Source organism: Muscardinus avellanarius (genome assembly GCF_963383645.1).
Source record: "Muscardinus avellanarius genome assembly, chromosome: 7".
NCBI lineage: Eukaryota > Metazoa > Chordata > Mammalia > Rodentia > Gliridae > Muscardinus > Muscardinus avellanarius.
In genome coordinates, this window is record NC_137793.1 from 31,856,964 (window position 1) to 31,881,200 (window position 24,237).

The 24,237-nt window shown below is 44.7% G+C and overlaps 1 protein-coding gene across 1 annotated transcript in view; it reads left to right on the plus strand.

Annotated features, from left to right (window-relative positions):
* AFAP1L1 (actin filament associated protein 1 like 1) overlaps positions 1-22,303 on the plus strand; it is a gene marked incomplete at both ends in the record, with an annotated part of 48,988 nt that extends 26,685 nt beyond the window's left edge. Inside the window, 5 exons of the mRNA XM_080698678.1 lie at positions 912-1,023; positions 10,823-10,987; positions 13,402-13,580; positions 17,019-17,147; positions 22,280-22,303. Coding sequence (XP_080554804.1) covers positions 912-1,023; positions 10,823-10,987; positions 13,402-13,580; positions 17,019-17,147; positions 22,280-22,303 — 609 coding nt within the window. The remainder of the gene's footprint in view (positions 1-911; positions 1,024-10,822; positions 10,988-13,401; positions 13,581-17,018; positions 17,148-22,279) is intronic.
* Positions 22,304-24,237: the final 1,934 nt, after the last annotated feature.

A 24,237-nucleotide genomic window follows, 5' to 3' on the forward strand; every position in this document is an offset into this window, starting at 1 on the left:
AGGGAAAGAAGGAAGGAGGGAGACAGTGCCTACACATTGGAAAGTTCTGTACAGAGAAGTAAATAGGACTGTTGTTATCAATATGATTATACTAAAATGATATTATCATATTCTACTAGGGTTTTCTGAGTTTGACTTGGATGTTGAATATTTTTAATACTTTTTTTTTTTTGTACTAGGGATTGAACCCCGGTGCATTCTAGCTCTGAGCCGCACCTGTAACCCTTTTTTGTCTGTGTATGTATGTGTGGCACTAGGAATTGAACCCAGAGGCATTATTCCTCCAAACTACATCCCCCATTTCTATCTTATTTTTATTTTGAAACAGGGTCTCACTAGGTTGATGGGAGTCTCTCTACTTGCTGAGGCTGTCGTCAAACCTGTGATCCTCCTGTCTCAGCCTCCCAAGTGCTGGGATTATAGGCATGCACCACCATACATAGAAAATGTGTGTAGCACTCTAAATGCACAAATATAGAGCCAGTCAAATAAGTTATGTCACTTCTACGATCAGCTGAGCTCATCTATAGCACTTTTTTTTTGAGGGAAGACTATATTAACATTCTGAAAATTTTAACAATACTTCCAAATTATGTGAGGATGAAAATATCTTTGAGAAGTCAAATATGGTCGCCTCCGGGCTTTTGACACTTCCTGGCTTTGCTCTTAGCAGGCACTCCAATTTAGAGCTGTCTTCTGCTGCCTCCCACAGGCAGGAATAAGATTCAAATGACAGACTACTAGGGAAAGAGGTTTATAAACTGTAAAGTGCTGCACAAGTCTAAACAATGTAAGGCCACGTGATCTCAGGGGTCTGACAGTGCTCTCACGCCCAGAGGACAAAACATACCCCTGTACCGATGAGCCTAAGCCCACCTGCATTTAACCTTCTTCCTCCATCTCCCGCTCAGGACGAGGAGCCCGAGCGTCCTGCTGGGGCCCAGGTGAAGCGCCATGCTTCCTCCTGCAGCGAGAAGTCCCATCGAGTGGACCCGCAAGTCAAAGTCAAGCGCCACGCCTCCAGTGAGTTCTGTGTGGGCCTTCTCTGCTGAGCAGGGCCAAGGGAGGGAAGCAGCCTGCAGCAGAGCTCTCAAAATCAGATTCCTCCAGGGGTCAGACAGGTGAATAAGTGAGTTCTACCCCAGGAAAAGTAACTGGGGCCGGGCGTGGTGGCGCACGCTTGTAATCCCAGCTTTCAGGAGGCTGAGACAGGAGGATCACGGTTCTCAGACAGCCTCAGCTACTTAGTGAGGCCCTCCGCAACTTAGTGAGACCCTGTTCTAAAATAAAGAATTAAAAAATAAATAGGGCAGGGGGTTTATCTCGGAGGTCAAATGCCCCTGGATTCCATCCCCAGATCTGCAAAAAATAAATAAATAAATAAATAAATAAATAAATAAATAAATAAATAAATAAAAGTAACAGGGGCTAAAGGTCTAGCTCAATAATAGAGCACTGGCCTAGGATTCACATGGACTACTTAGTGAGGCCCTCCGCAACTTAGTGAGACCCTGTTCTAAAATAAAGAATTAAAAAATAAATAGGGCAGGGGGTTTATCTCGGAGGTCAGATGCCCCTGGATTCCATCCCCAGATCTGCAAAAAATAAATAAATAAATAAATAAATAAATAAATAAATAAATAAATAAATAAAAGTAACAGGGGCTAAAGGTCTAGCTCAATAATAGAGCACTGGCCTAGGATTCACATGGACCTGTTGTTCCCCAGCAAAAATAAAGGTGTGGGGCCAGGGGAGGGGAGAGGACTGGGAGAAACAAGAGTGCAACCTCCTATATAGCAGCTCTAGCTCCCATGGCCAGGTTTACTACTTATTCAAAGGGCCAGAAATCTAAACTCTATGTGAAAACTTAATATTAGAATAACTAAACATTTTTTTATTTTAACACTGAGTGTTTTGCATATAGAAAGAGGGCACAGAGCCGGGCGTGGTGGCACATGCTTGTAATCCCAGCATTTGGGAGGCTGAGACCGGAGAATCGTGGTTTGCGGACAGCCTCAGCTACTTAGGCCCTCCGCAATTCAGTGAGACCCTGTTTCAAAATAAAGAATAAAAATTGGGCAGGGATTGTAGCTCAAAGGTCAAATGCCTCTGGGTTCCATCCCCAGACCTGCAAAAAAAAAAAAAAAAAAAAAAAGAGGGACAGAGAGAGAGAAAAAAAATGAGAGAGGGAGGGAGGGAGGGAGAGAGAGAGAGAGAGAGAGAGAGAGAGAGAGAGAGAGAGATTACCTCTGCACTGTATGTGTTTCAGAAGCTTTCAATTTGTAATTTTTTTTTTTTTTTTTTTTTTTTTTTTTGGTGGTACTGGGGTTCCTGGAAGCCCTTCTACCTCCGGGCTACGCTCCCAGACCTATTTTATATTTTTGAAACAGGGTCTCTTACGCCAGCGCGGCTGGCTTCGAACCTGCGCGATCCTCCTGTCTCCGCCTCCCAAGCGCGGGGATTACAAGCGTGCACCACCACGCCCGGCTCAATTTGTAATTTCTGATATGAGATAGTAAGTGGAGAACCAAGTCCCTCCTCATACTCTGGAGGGGCTGCTGGGAGGCCCTGGCACTTCTGCGTCCCAGGCTGAGCTCCACCTAGCACGCCGGGCTCGGTGGTTGCCGCACAGTAACTACTAAGTGTACCAGGCGACCCTTGTGAGTTCTGCCTGATACTTGGCACTAACCTCTGCCCCCGTGTGGCCTGTCTTTACGAGAAGCGAGCTTCCTGTAGGAAAGCATATTCCAAGAGTTTTTAACTTCTTTCTTTCACATGTCTTCCCCATGCGCCTGAACAAAATCCGTTTCTATTCTTTGCTTTTCAGAGCTTTATTTAAAAAGAGAATACTTCTTTATTACTACAGTTCCGTGTCATTAGTATAGACCGTCCCTCCCGGGAGTCAGGAGTTCTGTCTTCTTTGGACTTTCTGGGTCTGAGCACCCTCTCTGAACACTAGAGGGGTACTGTGAAACATTCTTTTCAAGTTCTTTTCAAGTTTCTCTCACAGGCACTAGAAATACAGGGCCCTGTGAAAAGACCATAATATATATTGGGGGTACTGAATCTCTAAACTACACCCCCACCCCTATGGTCTCACTGACTTACTAAAAAACTAGCCTCAAATCTACAATCCTGCTATCTCAGCTTCCCCAAGTACTGAGGTTATAGGTATGTACCATCATGCCCAGCTGAAAAGCCCATTTTAAAATGGAAAAGTAAAATCAGATGTGGTGGTACACATCTGTAATCCCAATAACTGGGATGCTGAAGCAGGAATATCACAGGTTTGAGGCCAGCCTAGCACTTATGGAGGCACTTAACAACTTAGTGAAATCCTGTTTTCAAATAAAAACTAAAATAGGGCTCGGGGTATAGCCTGGAAGTAGAAGGTCCCTGGGTTCCATCTTCAGCAAAAAAAAAAAAAAAAAAAAGCTTTTAAAGGGCTAGGTGGGTGGGAGGTGGTGGCATATGCTTGTAATCCCAGAACTTGAAAGGCTGAGACAGGATGATCAACCTTCACAGACAGCCTCAGATACCTAGTGAGGCCCTCTGCAACTTGGTAAGACCTTATTTCAAAATAAAGAATAAAGCCAGGCGTGGTGGCGCACGCTTGTAATCCCCGTGCTTGGGAGGCTGAGACAGGAGGATTGTGCAGGTTCAAAGCCAGCCTCAGCTGGGTTAAGAGACCCTGTTTCCAAATAAATATAAAATAGGTCTGGGAGTGTAGCCCAGAGGTAGAAGGCCCCTGGGTTCCATTCCCAGTACCACAAAAGAATAAATAAATAAAATAAAAATAAGGAAAGAGAAAGAAAGAAAGAAAGAAAGAAAGAAAGAAAGAAAGAAAGAAAGAAAGAATAAAAAATAGAGCTGCGGTTATAGCTCAGAGGTAGAATGCCCCTGGGTTTCATCCCCAGTGGTGCAATCAATCAACCAATCAATAAATAAATACATGACTAGGTAGGTATATAGCTTGAAGGCAAAATGTTTCTGGGTTCAATCCCTAGTAACAATAAATAGATGATGATAGATAATATAAAAGTGAAATAAGCATGTGAATTAAAGAATTTTGTGATTAAAGAAATCACAAAATGTCAAAAAGAAAGGAACTTAACAACGTAGAAAAAAAAGACCCTTTTAAAAAAATCAGATTGTATATGAAAATTTTGAGCCGAGTGTGATGGCACACACTTATAATCCCAGTACTTGGGAGGTAGAGACAGGAGGATCACAGGTTCACAGGTTCATGGCCAGCCTCAGATACTTAGTAAAGCCTTCCACAATTTAGTGAGGCCCTGTTTCAAAATAAAGAATTAAAAATGGGGCTGAGAACATAGCTCAGAGGTAGAATGCCCCTGGGTTCAATCCCCAATAACACACATGCGCGCACATGCATGGCCATTCTTTAAGAGATGTAAAAGCAGAGCTTCTCTATATGCAGTCGACAACATTGTTTTCCAGATGAAGAAACTGAAAATCATAAAAGGAAAGGTGTTTTTATCCACTCAAGCTGCTGTAACTAACTCCTGTAAACAGAGTAACTCATAAACAATAGAAATTAATTTCTTTTTTTTTTTTTTTGGCGGAACTGGGGATGGAACCCAGGGGCATTGTACCTCCGAGCTACACCCCAACCCTATTTTTTAGTCCTTTTATTTTTTTTAAACAGGGTATCACTGAGTTGCGAAGGGCCTCGCTAAATAGCTGAGGCTGTCCCCGAACCACAGTCCTCTGATCTCCACTTCCCAAATGCTGGGATTACAAGCATGCACCACCGCACTCTGCTTAGAAATTGATTTCTCATAGTGCTGAGGGCTGGGAAGTCCAGGGTGCCTACAGCCTTGGTGTCTGTGAGGGCTCATTTCCTGACTCATAGATGGCCATCTCTTCACTCTTGGTGTCTCTTTTGTAAAGGCACTAATTCTACTAATGAGGGCTCCGGTCTCACGACCCAGGCACCCACCAAACACCCACCTCCAAACACAATCAGTGGGAATTAGGCTTCGATGTGCAGGTTTGGAGGACTCATTAAATGTCCAGTCTATAGCAAAGGGGTCTTGCTCAACATCATTTATCAATTAACTTTTGCAATATAACAAATGACCCAGAATTTAGCAGTTCAAACCAACAAACACGTGCTATGTCCCAGCCGCTGCCAGTCAGGAACCCTGAGCAGGTTAGATACGTGGCTCTGGCTTCTGAGCTCGTGAGGTTTCCGTCATGATGTCAGCCTGTCATCTACAGTCAGCTCAAGGCTTGAGTGGTGGGGGATCCGCTTCTAAAATGACTCGCTCGCATGTGATGCAAGCTGGTGCTGGTGATGGGAGGAGGCCTCAGGTCCTTGCCGTGGATACCTCTAAGGTCACAGGTCCTCATGATGTGGCAGCTGGCTTTCCCCAGAGCAAGCAACCCGAGAGGGTTTAGAAGTCTGTCGTTTCAGCAATACCCAGTGGTTACACCGCTCCCCGCTCTTAGTGTGGGAGGGGACCACAAAGGGCGCCAGTATCAGGAAGCAAGACTCGTGGAGGCTGCGTAGAATCCTGAGAAAACAATGGTAAAGAAGCTCTCTGGAGCCACCCTCCAGCAAAACAACTCTAGCTGGTGATATTTATTAAGCATTTACAGACTCTGGAAATTATTCTAAGGGCATAAAACAAAGACTCATTTGTTCTAGAAAAATCACGAAATCTCAGTAAGAACGGTGAGGGTGTGTGGCATCTGACCCACAACCCGCTCCCTTACATTCCTCCACCCCCAGCTCAGTGTGAAAGAGTCTCTATTCTAAGAGGGTGTGGACAAGAAAATAGGGATCCAAGCCGGGCGTGGTGGCGCACTCCAGCATTCGAGAGGCTGAGACAGGAGGATCGCGGTTCGAGGACGGTCTCAGCTACTTAGTGAGGCCCCTTGCAACTCAGTGAGACCCTGTTTCCAAATAAAGTATAAAACAGGTCTGGAAAAAAATAAAAAATAAAATAAAATAAAATAAAATAAGTCTGGGGATATAGCCCAAAGGAAGAAAGCCCTTGGATTCCACCCCTGGTACCACAAATTTAATAATAATAATAATAACAACAACAACAACAATAACAACAACAACAATAATAATAATAAATATCATAGTTATCAGTAAGAGAGAGCTAGGAGCCCCATGATAGCAATAAATTGAACCTTAAGCCAGCTGGTTTATCAGAGAGAACCACAGAGTCAGATAAGAACAATCTTCCTGGGGTAGAAACAAATATCAAAGACTGGCCTTAATAACTGCCCTATAAAGAGACTGAATTTAATTGAATCAGATCATAGAACAATTTATACCCTAGAACATTATCAGAACAATATTCAGCTGACAATTACTTAGAACCTAGTAGTTGGGTATTAGATTACCAGCAGAGGCAGACAGCTTAACAACAAGATCAGAGAGAAAGCCCTACTAAAGCCACCGCTGTCAGGGTGACTACCCATGCCCAGTGCCATGGCCCTGAGCATCAGCATCAGAGGCTTCATATTGCAAGAGGAAATAGACTGCTAAAATACTCCAGCGAAGTCACTAAACAAGTAAATAACAACAGTCCTTGGGAGGAGGGCAGACTCAGTATCCAAAGATGCTGCAATATATTATCCAAAAAAGCAAAAAAAAAAAAGATAAACAGGGCTTGGTGGTACAAGTCAGTAATCTTAGTACTTGGGAGGCTGAGACTGGAGGATACTAGATTTGAGGACAGCCTCAGCAACTTGGCAAAAATCATAGCAATTTAGGGAGACCCTGTTTTTTGTTTTGTTTTGTTTTGCATACTGGGGGTGGAACCCAGGGGCCTTCTACCTCCGAGCTACACCATCAGCCCTATTTTTTATTATTTTATTTTGAAACAGGATCTCACTGAGTTGCAAAGAGCCTCACTAAGTAGTAGTTGAGGCTGTCCATGAACCGTGATCCACTTGTCTCATCCTGCCAAATGTTGGAATTACAAATATGCGCCACCATGCCCGGCGGGAGACTCTGTATTTAAGGTAAAAAAAAAAAAATTTAAAATAGGTCTTGGAGCCAGGCGTGGTGGCACACACTTGTAATTCCAGCATTCGGGAGGCTGAGACCGGAGGACAGCAGTTTGCAGACAGCCTCAGCTACTTAGTGAGGCCCTCCGCAACTTAGTGAGACCCTGTTTCAAACTAAAGAATAAAAAACAGGGCAAGGGATGTAGCTCGGAGGTCAAATGCCCCTGGGTTCCATCCCCAGCACAGAAAAAAAAAGATTAATATAATAAAGCCTATAAATATATATATTTGCTTTTTTAACCTCAGCTTCTTTGTTTTTGTTTTTGTTTTGTTTTTGTTTTTGTTTTGCAGTACTGGGGTTCCTGGAAACCCTTCTACCTCCAGGCTACACTCCCAGACCTACTTTTATATTTTTATTTAGAAGCAGGGTCTCTTAAGCCAGCGAGGCTGGCTTCGAACCTGCGCGATCCTCCTGTCTCTCCTGTCTCCACCTCCCAAGCACGGGGATTACAAGGGTGCACCACCACACCTCCTTAACCTCAGCTTCTTTAATAGGCACAAAATTATATTAAATAATAACACTGCATTGTTGGATTTGTAAGATATATAGGTGGAATATGTACAATAATAGCAGAAAAAGGTCACTGTCTGATACAATGAAATGTTGATAACTTTGTTGGTTCACTGCGCCCCTCCTTCTCTTTCTCATTTCAAAAGACTAAGTCCTAAAGTCTGGGAGCGGTTCCCCTGGTATGCTGCTGTATACTGGGAAGGTGGGAAGGTCTGGGTCCCCATCTCTGCCCTCCGCGCTGTATTTACGATCCTGGCTTGAACTGCATGGGGATTGTGGCGGGAGCTGATTTTTGCATGAGTCGCTAGGTAACTACTGTAATCCCTAGAAGAGCTAGAGAGACAAGACCTCGATTGCCAGTGAACCACAGGAATTATGCCATGCCCCACTGGCTTCCGAAGAGCTCTAACTTTCCCTGAGGGGCTGGACTTTGGACCTGTCCAGGCGCTGGCCTCAACACCAGCGTGAACCCTGGAATCAGACACATGGTTGAACCTCAGCTCTGTCACCATTAGCAATGGGACTTAACCTCTCTGTGCCTCAGTGTCCTCAAAAATAAAATAAAATAGAGCTAAGAAATAGCTAAGAAACAGAGCCAATCATAATGAATAGAGCTAATAATAAATATATATTTTGTAAGGATTAAACGGGAATGCAAGTAAGTAGCTTAGCATGTAGTGCCTAGCATACAGTAAATACTCAATAAACTTTTGCCATAATTATTTGGGTTTTTTGGTTGTTGGGTGTTTTGGGGTTTTTGTCTTATTTTGTATTTTTGTGGTACTAGAGATGAAACCCAGGGGCCTTCTACCTCCGGGCTATACCCCTAGACCTATTTTATATTTAATTTGGAAAAGGTCTCACTAAGTCACTGAGAGCCTCCCTAAATTGCTGAGGCTGGCTTCGAACCTGCGATCCTCCTGTCTCAGCTTCCAAAGTGCTGGGATTACAGTGCGTCACCATGCCCAGCTGTGATTATTCGCTGTTATCCACCACGGTGTTGAACACACAGTAGACTACTGGGTCCCTCCTTCTTCCTATTCTTCCCCCCAAATAAATAGACAACGCCTGGCTGTAGCCAACATCTCTAATCTCTATGATATCAGTTATATTTAGCCATCTCCCTATCTCATATATATCTGAGCGTTGAATCATATAAAGCATACCCTTTTTTATTTAGTTATTTTATTTATTTATTTTTATTTATTTATTTATTTATTTATTTTGTGTGTGGTACTGGGGTTCCTGGAAGCCCTTCTACCTCCGGGCTACATTCCCAGACCTATTTTATTTATTTATTTTTTTATTTATTTTTATTGGTGCATTGTAATCATATATCACTTTGGAATACAAGGCTTGAGAGGATATACAAGCACACATCATCCAATTAGCCCTTATCCAGTCTCCATTCCCATTCCCTCCCCCTCCCTGGATCCCATGCTTGTTTGGTGATTAAATCTGATACATTTGTTTTTGTACCTCCTGCGTTTTAAAGAGGCTCCATCCTCCCCTATTCCATACCCTCTGATTGGTCACCTTAATTACTTCACTATAGGGCCCTTTCTATAACTCAACCTCTTCCTGTTGCCCCTTTCCTCCTAGTTATTGCTGATTAAGGGAAGCATCTGGTTTTTATTTTCTGTGATATTTCTCTGTGCATGCCGCATTGCAACTACCGATCCCACTCTTGACGGCCCCAGTAGTGGCCTGGCTACCCGGTGGACTGATCCAGAGCTCGCTGGCTCAAGCAGCAGCCTTGCCTCATGGGAGGCCCCAATTCTGGCCTTGCTGGCCCCCACACCGGCCTAACCCCTCGGCTGGCTCCAATCCCAGCCTCGGTGGCCCCAGCACTGGCCTAGCCTCAAGGCAGGCTTCGTGCCAGCCTTTCTGACCCTGGCACCGGCCTAACCCCTCAACAGACTCCTCTCCTGGCCTTGGAGGCCCCAGCACCAGCCTTGCCTCAAGGCAGGTTCCAATCTCGGCCTCGCTGGCCCCGGCACCAGCCTAACCCCTCGGCAGGCTCTGATCCCAGCCTCGGAGGTCTCAGTAGTGGCCTTGCCTCATGGAGGGCTCCGATGCTGGCCACTGGCCCCAGCACCGGCCTAACCCCTCGGCAGGCTCCGATCCCAGCCTCGGAGGCCCCAGTAGCAGCCTTGTCTCACGGCAGGTTCTGATCCTGGCCTCACTGGCACCGGCCTAATCCCTCGGCAGGCTCCGATCCCAGCCTCAGAGGCCTCAGTAGCAGCCTTGCCTCACGAAAGACTCCGATGCTGGCCGCTGGCCCCGGCACCAGCCTAACCCCTCAGGAGGCTCCGATCCCGGCCTCGGAGGCCCCAGTAGCAGCTTTGCCTCACGGCAGGCTCCGATGCCGGCCGTTGGCCCCAGCACCGGCCTAACCCCTCCGCAGGCTCCCATCCTGGCCTCGGAGGCCCCAGCACCGGCCTTGCCTCACCCTATTTTATTATTTTATACTTTTTCTTATCTGGAAACAGGGTCTCTTAAGCCAGCGTGCCTGGCTTTGAACCTGCACGATTCTCCTATCTCCACTTCCCAAGCACAGGGATTACAAGCGTGCGCCACCACGCCCGGCGTTAAAGCATACCCTTTTAAAACAGAAATGTTTTAAAATGTTCACAAAATGTGTCTTATAGCAGGGCATGGTGGCTCAGCTTAGTGAAGCCTTCTGCAACTTAGTGAGACCCTGTTTCAAAATAAAAGAATAAAGTAAGGCTGGGGGTGTAGCTCAGAGGTAGAATGCCCTTGGGTTCAAACCCCAGTACTACACACACACACACACACACACACACACACACACACACACATACACACACACACAGTGTCTTCTTTATTATTACTACCATTATTATATATAAAATAATTAAAGAAATATATTTTAGTACTTTAATTTGTTTAAACCTTGCCACACCCTGTAAGGTAAATGTTATCAATATTCTTATTTACAGATAGAGAAATTGAGTCCTGCCGGAAAGGTACAAAAGCCCCACCATTCACTTCTTCCTGCCTGCTCACACACCAGGAAAGCCAAGAGAGCATCCCAGCCCTGCCTGCTGGCCCCGAAACCCTTGCTTCTAGCCCCTGTGCTCTGATGCCTCCCTCTTGCCCCTACTTCCTTAGTGCATTCACACTAAATATATCTCAGGGAAGACATCTAAATATTCCCGCTTTACAGATGGAGCAGCAGAGGCGCCTCGCCCAAAGTCAGAACTGAGGCCCTTTTCCTTCCCCACATGTCTGCAGGTGCCAACCAGTACAAGTACGGCAAGAACCGGGCTGAGGAGGATGCCCGGAGGTACCTGGTAGAGAAAGAGAAGCTGGAGAAAGAGAAGGAGATGATTCGGACAGAGCTGATGGCACTGCGGCAGGAGAAGAGGGAGCTGAAGGAAGCCATTCGGAGCAGCCCAGGTACCGGTGTGGGTGTGGCCAGGGCGCCCAGGTGGCTTGGCCTTGCACTTGCCTGGGAAATTTCTTGCATAGGCCACTTGGCTTCTTGTCTAGGGAGGGATGTGTTTCTCCTCCTGGCCTCCTCCTCTTCATCATTATGAGCCTCATAATTTCTCCTAATTAAAGGAAGTGACATCAATTTAATAATTACTTTTGGCTAAGAGGATGTAAAGCATCGCTATACAGCAAATAGATGCAACATGATTTTAGAAGTGTCTTAGTGTCTAAGAAATAAGAGAATGCCGGGCATGGTGGCTCATGCTTGTAATCCCTGCATTTAGGAGGCTAAGACAGGAGTATCTCTGTTCGCAGACAGCCTCGGCTACTTTGTGAGGCCCTTTGCAACTCAGTGAGACCTTGTTTCAAAAATAAAGAATAAAAATAGGGCCTGGGTGTAGCTCAGAGGTAGAATGCCCCTGGGTTCCACCCCCAGTACCGCAACATTTTGAATGGTGGTGTTTTTTTCTTAGGAGATGTTCTGGAGTTTTTCCACATGCGGAAAAAACCTATATAAAATATGTCTAAGATCACATGGCCTATAAAAATTTGATGAACCTACAGAACATCTCCTAAGAAAAAACACCACCATTCAAAATGCTGCGCACGTTTTCAGGAGCTCCTGTGCCAGCCCCTGGAGTCCATCCGTAGATTGCCCAAGAGCCTCTGACTGAAAACTTCCGGTTTATAGGCTGACATGTTCTGTGTAGCCAAGAACCAGAATCAATGGGAGCGAGAGAGATTTCAACATAAAAAAGAGTCTGAAACAAAATTTGGAGCAAGCTGACTCTCTTTGCTCATTTGTGGGGCGGGAGGGTTTAGGGATTGAGCCCAGAGACATTCTACCTTCAAGCTACACTCCCAGCTGATTTTATGTCTTATTTGGCAACAGGGTCTCACTAGGTTGATGAGAGTCTCACTACTTGCTGAGGCTGTCCTCAAATCTACAGTCCTCTTGTTTCAGCTTCCCAAGTACTAGGATTATGGTGCACCACCATGCCTGGTTTCAATTATTTTTTCCTATAGGACTATGACACACCAGATTATTATGTTTATTATGTGTATATATTCTCTCTCTCTCTCTCTCTCTCTCTCTCTCTCTCTCTCTCACACACACACACACACACAAACACACACACACGCACACGCACACTTGCGCTTCATAAATGCAAATAGTTTTTGCCTGTTTTATTCAGACATATTCCAAGGGCCTAGGACAGTTTCTGATACCTAGTAAGAACTCAGTAAATATTTACTGAAGAAATTAATGAACAAATTTAACATTACTAGAAAATTATTCAGTGCAGCCTCCTTCAGGGGAAAAAAAAAAAAGACCTAATTGTTAAAGCTGGTAAGACCCAGCACAGCACTTGGCATAAAGAAGGTACTAACAAGCCGGGCGTGGTGGCGCACGCTTGTAATCCCAGCGCTTGGGAGGCTGAGACAGGAGGATCGCACAGGTTCGAAGCCAGCCTCAGCTACTTAGTGAGGCTCACAGCAACTTAGTGAGACCCTGTTTCCAAATAAAATATAAAAAAGGTCTGGGAGTATAGCCCAGAGGTAGAAAAGCCCCTGGGTTCCACCCCCAGTACCACCATAAAAAAAAAAAAAGAAAAAGAAGGTACTAACATAGGTTTTTGGATTAAACTGAAAAAGAAGCAAAATCCTAGTGGAACCTGGTGTGTATAAAGCTCTGTGTTATGACTCTTGTTTGCAAGAAACATGGGTCACTGGACAACTACTCTAATCCCTAGAAGAACTAGAGAAACCAAAGTCAGACTGGCAGAGAAATTAAAAAAACAAAAAACTAACTTGAAAACAGAGATCGGGTGTGATGAGGCCTAAGACTAATGACGTCACCAGGAAGCGTGTCTCTGACTCACAGGTGTGCCGCCGCCTACTGTGGCTTCATTCTCCTTGTTATCACGGCACAGTGGCGACCCCGCAGCAGCCCTCACCCGATCCTCTTAGCCACACCAGCAGAGACCTTCTCTGCCCTGTGAGCACTGGGAAAACCTCACATTCGGTCTGATTGGATCCACTCTGATCCTTACATCAATCACTGTGCCCAGAGATGAGAGGTGACTATGGGCCAGGCCTAAGTTATGTGCCAAACCCTGGAACGAGAAATGGGATCCGCTCCACTCAAACTACAGGGAGTGAGAGGGGAAAGGTGGTTTCCCAATAAACAATCCGGGTTGTAATGACCAAACCACTCAGCTTGGAACTGGAAACCTAGACCCAAAGTTCGTCTCTTAATCAGAACCGAGGGACTAGACAGAGCCTTTGGGAGGGACAGACGAGGACCTGAGGCTCTGACAGACTCGCTGAGCTTCAGGCCAGGCCCAGCCATTTCTCATCAGAGTCTCTGCACTCAGGAACAAAGTTAAAGGCTCTGGAGGAAGCCGTGGCTACCCTGGAAGCGCAGTGCCGGGAGAAGGAGGAGCGCCGGATTGACCTGGAGCTGAAGCTCGTGGCTGTGAAGGAGCGCTTGCAGCAGTCCCTGGCAGGGGGCCCGGCCTTGGGGCTGGCCCTGCGCAGTAAGAACAAGAGTGGGGTGAGTCTGCTGCCTTGGGGGGGGGGGTCCTTAATCCCCTCGCATGCTACAGATTTCTGTCATGATTGTTCCATGAAGGTAAGAGTTATCTCACTTCCAGATGAGAACACTCAGAAGCCGGACGTGGTGGCACATGCTTATAATCTGAGCATTTGGGAGGCTGAGACAGGAGGATCACAGTTCCAGGATGGCCTCAGCCACTTAATGAGGCCCTTTGCAACTCAGGGAGACCCTGTTTCAAAATAAAAAATAAAAAAATAAATAGGGCTGGGGGTGTAGCTCAGAGATGGAATGCCCCTGGGTTTCATCCTCAATACTGGAAAAAAAAAAAAGTTAATTAATTAATTAAAAAAGAAAATACTCAGGATGATGTGAGGGCATATGCCAGAAGGGGGCTCCTGGGGCAAGTTCTCTGCCCTGTTGTTCTCGCCACGGCAGCTGCACCCTTTGGCTTTTTATCCTGAGAGTGATTTTAGAAGTGGCCTTGGGCCAGGCGTGGTGGCACACGCTTGTAATCCCCGCGCTTGGGAGGCGGAGACAGGAGGATCACACAGGTTCAGGTTTGAAGCCAGCCGCGCTGGCTTAAGAAACCCTGTTTCCAAATAAAAACTATAAAATAGGTCTGGGAGTGTAGCCCGGAGGTAGAAGGGCTTCTAGGAACCCCAGTACCACCAAAATAATTAATAATAATAATAATAATAATAATAATAATAATAATAAAATAGAAGTGGCCTTGGGCCTGGTATAGTGGCACACACTTGTAATCCCAGCATTTGAGAGGCTGAGACCAGAGGATCATGGTTCGCGGACAGCCTCAGCTACTTAGTGAGGCCCTCTGCAACTTAGTGAGACCCTGTTTCAAAATAAAAATACAAAATAGGGCAGGGGGTGTAGCTCGAATGCCCCTGGGTTCCATCCCCAAAGAAGTGGCCTTGGGGGCTATTGGTAATAATAATAGTTAATATTTGAATAACAAATGTGTTGATTGATTACCATTAGCCAGGATTGGCTTTTAACCTGTATTATCTCATTTGATCTTCACAATCATCCTATGAGGTGATATATGCACCTTAGCCTCCTTTGACAAACTGCGGATAGGAGGTCTTGAATGACTTGCTCAAGGTCACTCTGTGGAATGGACTATAGGATTTCAAACCCAGGGCCTCTGACAGCAGAGCTCTGCTTTAGCACCTTGACATGCCCTTTCCTGGGGGTCTCCACTGCACCCAGGCCCATCCTCACGGCATGGGAGCTATCATCTCTGATGCTGCTGGCAGCCCCCAAGGCCAGTATTCAGCCCTAGTGAAACTCCCTCAGAGAAGACTCTTGAGCTCCTCTCTGCAGGGATTCTAACCTCAGCAATGTGTGTGTTTGGGGCCAGTAACTCCTTTTTACAGGGCACTGCTGTGTGCATTCTGGGTAGAGGCAGCATTCCCAGCCATTGGTTGCCATTAAGACCCCATCCCAAGTTGACAACCACAGTGTCTCCAGAAATTTGGAGGGCAAAATCACCCCTAGTTAGGAATTATTCTTCCTCATAATATTAGTATATTTGTATATGTCTGTTCCTCCCCCCAACTAATTTGTAATTTTATTAAGAATTAGAGGATGGCGCCAGGCATGGTGGCACATACACGCTTGTAGTCCCAGCATTTGGGAGACTGAGACAGGAGGATCTCAATTTGTGGCCAGCCTCAGCTACTTAAGTAAGGCCCTTTGCAACTCCGTGAGACCCTGTTTCAAAATAAAGAAAAAAAAAAAAAAAAAAAGGACTGGGGGTGTAACTCAGAGGTAGAATGCCCCTGGGTTTCACACCTAGTGCCACAAAAAAAAAAAAAAAAAAGAATGAGAGTAGGTGGACCTCAGTGGTAGAATATTTGCCTGGAATGTGCAAGGTTTGGTTCCAATACATATTAAAAAAAATTGGACTATGCTTTGTTTGTTATTGTATCTCTCTCCCTTTATGAGTCTAATTGTAGGAATATAATAAATATCTGTTGAATGTAGGAATGTAATAAATGTCTCTTGCCTGCTTTGAGACCACAAAATTGAGGTTTGCAGAGATTGCATAACTTGTCTCATGGGCGTGAGCTGTCACTGGGAGCTGTATCATTGTTGTTGTTCAGACCCAGTGACTCTGAAGCTAGAGCTGTGTCTTCTACTCCTCCGTCTCCTCTCCTTGGGGCATTTCCAAACTCATTTTACAGATGGAAAGCATGCGAGCTGGAGTCACAGAGGCCCGAGGAGGGGCCAGGACTGTTCCCCATCACAGCTGCCTCCTCCCACTGGCCTGTCCTGGTGTCCTGGTCCCCAGTGCTTTCCCTCCACTTCTGATCCTGTTGATATCCTTCTTTGTAGATAAAGAGAAGGCTTCCCTAAATTCCTTGCAGGCTGAACTGTTGAGATGTCACATTTGAGTAACTACATCCAGTAAGGTATTGAACAATTATCTGGAACATTTAAGGAGTGATCGTAGAAAATAAGAAGGAGAGCCAGGCGCAGTGGGGCACGCTTGTAATCCCGGCATTCGGGAGGCTGAGACTGAAACCCGAGGATCGCAGTTCACGGACAGCCTCAGCTACTTACTGAGGCCCTTCGCAACTTAGTGAGACCCTGTTTCGAAATAAAGAATAAAAATAGTGCAGGGGGTATAACTCAGAGGTCGAATGCCTCTGGGTTCCATCCCCAGACCTGCAAAAGAAAGAAAGAAAGAAAAAGAAAGGAAGAAAGGAAGAAAGAAAAGAAAAGAAGAAGGAATGCCAGAGAGAGCCTAAGAGTAGTGCTGTAGAAGTCAGTGGTAGAGCATGTACTTAGCATGCAGTGACACCCTGGGTCCAGTCCTCAAAATTCCCCCCCAAAAAAGAGTAGAGTTTTTAGGCTTTGAATCCTAGCTCTCATACTTATCACGCCTCTCTCTCTCTCTCTCTCTCTCTCTCTCTCTCTCTCTCTCTCCCTCCCTCCCTCCCTCCCTCCCTCCCTCTCTCTCCTTCATAGGCTTGTTGAAAAGCTACATGAGCCTGGTGCATAGTGAGGGTTCTGTCATTTTTGTTTTACTCTTTATCCCAAGACCATCGTTATCTTCCCTCACCCTGTTCAAAGCATGCTTCCAAGCACTTTCCATTTGTAAAATGCCCTCATTCTTTTTTGTGTGTATGTGGTACTGGAGAGATTAAACCCAGGGACATTCTACCTTTGAGCTATACCCCATGCCCTATTTTTTATTCTTTACTTTGAAACAGGGTCTCACTAAGTTGCAGACCTCACTAAATAACTGAGGCTGTCCGCGGACCGTGATCCTCCTGTCTCAGCCTTCCATGTACTGGGATTACATGTGTGCGCCACCACGCCCAGCTAAATGCCCTTATTCTTTTGAGGGCAGGCTGAATGCAGGGAGCCACACTCAATCTCACCTATTTAACTTTTTTTTTCCACCAACAGGAAACTGCAAATAAACCCCAGAACAATGTCTCAGAGCAATCTCTCCCTGTCAACTGTGTTTCCGAGATGAGGAAGAGGAGCCCATCTATCGTAACAGCCAACCAAGGAAGGGTGCTACAGAAAGCTAAGGTACACCAAGAGTTCAGCTGATCAAAAGCCAGAGACCCGGCATCCTCCTTTATGTGCAACCTCCCCAAAACATACAAAAAATCAGCTAGTGAGAAAGGCAAAAAACCGCCGACACATCCATGCAGTTCATCATTCCTCAGAGCATATAATCCTCAAATATCACTCACAAACTCTTCATTCTTTGTTAACACATAGTTCTAACAAGCTCAGTCATCTTGTATCTGAGCCTGAAGACAAGCAAGATCCAGTTTCATAGATGAGAAAACAAGACCACAGGTGGTGGGAGTTGCCCAGGATTGCCTTGCAAGAGCAGAGATGCAAACACAGCTCTTCCACTTCTAAGCCTACAGCTCAGGCCAGGATGCTGGTCCACAGTTCCTTCTGTGTAACTGTTGAGGTCACCTGTGTTTCAGAACTTTTGAGATTTTAAAAAACTATATACAATGTATGATGAAAAACCCAATAAGTTTCAGGTGGCATCATGTAGGCAAACATATTAATAATTCTGCAAGAAGCCATGTGAATAGTCAACCATGTGTAGTAAAGATTATAAACAGCTGTATAGCAGGTCAGGTCAGGTTTTACCATCCAATAAGTTTGTGCCAAAATATTTCAGAAATGTGTTGGCTTCAGAGCTTTCTGGATTTCAGAATGGCAGATTAGAAAGTGTGGACCTCGGCCAGGCATGGTGGCGCACACTTGTAATCCCAGCATTTGGGAGGCTGAGACAGGAGGATCCTGGTTCACAGACAGCCTCAGCTACTTAGGACATTCACAATTCAGTGAAACCCTGTTTCAAAATAAAGAATAAAAATAGGGCTGGGGTGTAGCTTGGAGGTAGAACGCCTTGGGTTCTATCCCCAGTACCTCAAAAAAAAAAAAAAAAAGTGTGGACCTAGAAAACAGATGCCCGCATATCAGAGGTGCTCGGTAAGCCTTTACTGAAGTGGAAGCTGAGACCTGTCTGATAGCAGCACAGGACATCTGAGAAACTGGTGGAAGATGAGACTATAAAGAGGTATTTTGAAATGAAAGGACCTGAATTTACTATCTCAGAAATGTAGAAAACATTTTGAAGTTTTCTTTTTAGTACCAGGGATTGAATCCAAGGACATTTTACCTCTGAGTTACACCCCTAGCCCTTTTTATTTTTATTTTTTATTTTGAAAGCAAAACACAAACAACAAATGCTGGTGAGGATGTGGAGAAGTGGGAACTCTAATACATTTTTGGTAGGACTGCAAATTAGCGCAACCACTTTGGAAAACTTATGGAGCATCCTCAGAAGAATGGGAGCGAACTTACCATATGATCCAGCAACACCATTTCTGGGTATCTACCCAAAAGCGTGAAAACCAAACTACCAAACTAATGCATGTGTGTCTATGCTCATAGCTGCACAATTCACCATAGCCAAACTATGGAACCAGCCACGATGTCTGTCAACAAATGAATAGATTAAAAAACTATGAGATATGTACACAATGGAATTTTACTCAGCCATAATTAAAAACACAACTATGTCATTTACAGGGAAATGGATGGAACTGGAGAACATCATGCTAAGTGAGATCGGTTAGTCACAAAATAATAAGAAATCAGATGTTCTCCCTACTATGCAAAAGCTAGGAAGAAAATGGGTCATAGGAGGAACTCTAGACGAAGAAGGGGATACTATAGATGAGCAAATAAGGCAATCTAACTGAGGGGATGGGAGGGAGAGGGAAATTCTCTAATGTTCATGATGTACATTTACAAACATATCAAATTCAATCATTAAGCCAAACATGAGAAGAAGGGAGGGAGAGGGAATGGGGTGGGAATTGGGTAAGGGCTAATTGGGTGATGTGTGCATGTATGCCTCCAGCATCTTGTACTCCATTAAGATGCATGACTACAGTGCACCAATACATCTTTTGTGTGTATGTGGTACTGGGGATGGGAACCAGGGGCAATCTACCTCTGAGCGATGTCCCCAGTCCTATTTTTTATTGTTTATTTTGAAGCAGCATCTCACTCAGTTCCAAAGGGCCTTACTAGGTAGACGAGGCTGGCTTCAAACCTATGCATTCATCCTGTCTCAACCTACCAAATGCTGGGATTACAAGTGTGCGCCACCACGCCTGGCACCAATAAAAAAAAATATTTAAAAAAGAAAGTAAATAATAAAAACTTGTTGAGGTGGCCTTGAACTTGTGCTCCTCCTTTCTTATCCTCCCAGGTACTGGGATGACAAGTGTGTGCCTGACTTTCCTTACATCTTTTTAAGATCACTGTTAAAAAGAGAACAGTAGTAGCACATGTCTGTAATTCAGGTACTCCCAGTACTTAGGAGGCTGAGAGAGGAGAATTAAAGGTTTGAGGCCAGCCTCAGCAAATTAGCAAGACCTGTTTCAAAATAAAAATATACTAAAAAGGGCTGAGATGTAGTTTGAAGGTTGAAGTTCAGTCCCCTAGTACTAGAAAAAAATATAAGTCCATACTTAGTGGTGGAAAGAAAATGAAACAATAGTTCACTCATCTGAACCCCATTATCTAGCAATCTTCCAACTTCAAGAATTAGTGGGTCAGGAGGAGCAATCTTCTGATTCAGTTTGTATTAAAGTCCAAAGTGCAAAGCCTCTTTATTCACTTTTTTTCTTTGTCTTTGTCTTGGTCTTTGTTTTGTTTTGTTTTTGTACTGGGGATTGAATACAGGGACATTCTACCTCCAAGCTACAGCTAGCCTAGCCCTATTTTTTTTATTTTTTTATTTTTTGTGGTGATACTGGGGCTGGAACCCAGGGGCATTCTACCTCCAAGCTACACCCCCAGCCCTATTTTTTAGTCTTTATTTTGAAACAGGGTCTCACTGAGTTGCAAGGGGCCTCACTAAGTAACTGAGTCTATCCACGAACCTCGATCCTCCTGTCTCAGACTCCCAAATGCTGGGATTACAAGAATGCACACCATGCCTGGCTTAGCCCTATTTTTTTAAACATGGGTTAAATGGTCTCACTAGGTTAACAAGAGTCAAGACCCTACTTGCTGAGGCAGTCCTCAAACCTGTAGTCCTGCTGCCTTATTTCGTTTCTTTTTTTTTTTTTTTTTTTTTTTTTTGATACTGGAGAACTGGGGATTGGACCCTGGTCATTCTTACTCTGAAATACACCCCCCAGCCCATCCATTCTCATTCTCATATTCATCCTTTCTCTCTATCTCTCTCTCTCTCTCTCTCTCTCTCTCTCTCTCTGTACTTGGGATTGAACCCAGAGGCATTCTACCTTCTATCTACATCCAACCCCCCAGCCCAATTTTATTTCTATTTGGAAACAGGGTCTCACTAGGTTGATGAGAGTCTCACTACTTGCTGAGGCTGTCCTAGAACCTGTGATCCTCCTGTCTTAGCCTCCCAAGTACTGGGATTACAGATGTGTGCTACTGTGCCTAGCTCTATTTTTTAATATACTTTTATTGGTGTATTATAGTCTTACATCATAATGTTGTTCACAGTGATAGTAACATACTTATTATTATCACATTAAACATAATGTCACTAAATTGCTGAGGCTCCCCTCAAATCTTTGATCCCCCTGTCTCAGCCTCTCAAGTACTGGGACTACAGGTGTACACCACAAGGCCAGGCTTAAAACTTAGTGACTTAATTCTTTTTTCCAGCGCTGGTTCATTGAACCCAGAGACTCATGCATTATAGGCAAGCACTCTACAACTGAGATACATTCCCAACCTAGTATTTCTTTTTTAAGATAAAATATTACATAGCAGGGAATCAAAACAAGTCCCCACCCTTGTGGAGTTGGGAAGATAAGATTTTAAATACACATATAAATATATAACAAGATGCCATGTGGTAATAAGTACTTTGAAGTAAAATAAAGCAGAGTGGGGAGAGAGAAGGTGACGAGGTATGGGGTTGCTTGTGTGTGTGTGTGTGTGTGTGTGTGTGTGTGTGTGTGTGTGTGTGTTACTGGGGATTGAACCCAGGGTCATTTTACCTCCAAACTACACCACCAGCCCTATCTTTTATTCTTTATTTTGAAACAGGGTCTCACTAAGTTGCTCAGGCTGGCCTTGAACCTGTGTCCTCCTCTCTCAGCTTCCCAAGTATTACAAGTGTGCACCACCACACCCAGCTATGGGGTGGCGATTTTAATCACAGTGATGGCAAAGACCTTGTGAGGGGGTGACACATTCGCAGAGACCCGAGTCGAGTGTGAGGGAGTGAGCAAGTGGGGAACTGAGGGAAGGACACCTTGGGGAAGAGAAGAGAAAGTGCCAAGTCCTTGGAGCAGAGGAAGCTCGACACGTGTGAGGACATGGAGCAGATCTGGGTGATGTAGTGAAGGGGACAGAGGTGGGCCTTAGGGGTGAGGTCAGAGGAGAACCAGTGGGGCCCCAGGGTGTTGAGACCAAGAGCCAGTGACCTGGCCTGTGAAGGCCAGACAGCGAGTACTGTAGATTTTGTGGACCACACGGTCCATTTCACAATCACTCAGCTCTGCCACTGCGGCATGAAAGTACTCACAGACAGTAGATAACAAATGGAGAACGTGGATATGTCCCAATAAAACTTTATTGCAGACACTGAAATTTGAATTTTATACAAGTTTCACCTGTTGTGAACTACTGTTCTTTTGTTTCCAAACATTTAGATATGTGAAAAACATTCTTAGCTGATGAATTGTACAGAAACTAGTGACAGGCTAGATTTGACCAATGGCCAGATTGGTCTTTTATCTAAAGACTTGCAGGCCATTGAAGGAACTCTGGCCAAACTGAGCATTGGTCAAAGTGATTTTTTATCTAAAGACGTATAGGCCACTGGAGGACTATGGACCTTGTTTAACATAAAGTGTCATTGAACAGATTTGAGCAAGGCCTGTTTTGATATTAATAGCATTTTTAATAGTCCATTCTAGCTAATATGTTGAGAATGCTTGTGGGAAAAGAGAGACCAGCATGGAGAAGCGACTTTACTCAGGACCACAGAGTGATTGAGTAGGACCCAGACCCAAGGCTCTCCAACCTGGCCAGCGAGATCTTTATACGATTAGGTATAGTGAAGTGTTTTTTATCCCACAGTCACACTAGAACACTCACAAATTAATTTGTCTTGTCTTTCTTTACTTCAGGAATGGGAAATGAAGAAGACCTAGAAGAAGGATAAAGACTTCATTCCAAAAGAAATATCAGCTTCTTCACATAAAGTGGAAATGCTTTTTTTCACAAAGAGAGACCAGAAGATGATTAGAAGTAGCCCTCACCCCTGGGGCACCCAAAAGACCAACCTTTATTGTCTGTATGATTTTAGAGCATCGGGGAAGGGAAGAGAGAAACACGGGGCTCCCTTATGACTCAGCCAAGGGTGGAATGGGGGTGAAGGGCGATAAAAGTCTGCACAGCTGTGAAGGGTTTTTTTAAGGCTATCTCCACCTTCTCTTCTGAAGAAGCAAAAGCACGTGTGACTAAGCCATTCCATCCCCCTCAGCACCCCACTCCCAGTCCTTGGGGAAGGCAGGGTTCAAACACCAAAGAAGGCAGGGCTCAAGCACCAGCGACACAGTGGAAAGAGGAGAACGATCGTGTGACCACACTTGGTCCAACTGCAACCCTGGTGGACACTACTGACAACCTCTGGACAAGGAAAGTGGGCTGAAAACTCTAACATTATTTCTGCCTGTACAAAAGTGAACAAAAGCTACCAAGAATAGGCTAATTCTCCAGTCACTACTCATCTGCCCGAGAGGTAGGCTGAGCACAGCTGCTGGAATCTTCCAGATATGAATGTTTTAAAATCAGAAATCTGAGGAGTCAGAGGACAAAGAAAAGTTGATCAGCTGGCACATTTTAAGTCCACAGTGACAGGGGCATGGAGTTCTAATTCAGGGTATTGCAGACACTAGAGGGTGGTTCCTATTTTATATGACACCGAGACTCCTGGGCTCCGGTTAGAAAATTGTCTTTATTCTAGTGAAGCCCTCGTCTTGCACTGGGAGGCACACCAGGCTGCCGTATTTGCTATGAAGTAAAATTATCAAGGAAAACCAAGAGGATAGTGGCTCATTTCTGCTACATGGGTGCTGAGCCTTGTAGAAACACTTCATCCTTTTTGTAGAAGGAGAAACCACCTCAAGCCCTGAGAATCCTCCTTTCTATGCCACTCACTCCTGTCTCAACACTGTAGGCATTTCATGGGTCTGTGTTTAGCACATTTCTCTCCAATAAAGATAAACCATGTAACTCTTAATAGCTCAGAGGTTAGTTCAAGGTGGGGATGGAGAGGAAACTCCAGAATAACCTGTGGACTCTTTGCTAAAGCTCAACGTATTTCACCTAATCTAAGGCTCAACAAACTTCGACCTCACTGACACTTTCACTTTCTGACGTAGCTGGAGACTACAGCATGAAAAATAACCTAGTCAAAATCACCCAGCTGATCACGGGCACAGCCTAAGATTTAGAGGTTATGATCTGATCCTGTCTTCACAGAGGAGTGTGTTTGAGGCTTACCTCTGCTGCTAATCAGTGGGTAATCTTAGGATAATCGCTTGACCTCTCTGATTCTTGCTTTCCTTATCTGTGAAAACAGGATTAATGACTATCCTTTCCTCCCCAAACTGCTGGATATATATTTATTTATTTTTGTGTGTATGGATGGTCCTGGGGGTTGAACCCAGGGGCATTCTACTTCCAAACTATTATACTCCCAACCTTATTTTATTATTATTATTATTATTATTATTATTATTATTATCATTATTATTATCATTATTATTATTATTCTGGGGATGGATCCCAGGGGCATTCTACTTCTGAGCTACACCCCCAGCCCTATTTTTTATTCTTTATTTTGAAACAGGGTCTCACGTCTCAGCCTCCCAAATGCTGGAATTACAAGTGTGTACCACCATGCCTGGCTTATTTTTTATTTTGAAACAGGGTCTCACTAAGTTGCAGAAGGCCTCACTAAGCAGCTAAGGCTGGCCACGAATGTGCAATCCTCCTGTCTCATCTCCCAAGTACTGGGATTGCAAGCGAGCACCACCATGCCTGGCTGTGGGAGGATTTAATGAGAAAATGCATGGAAAGC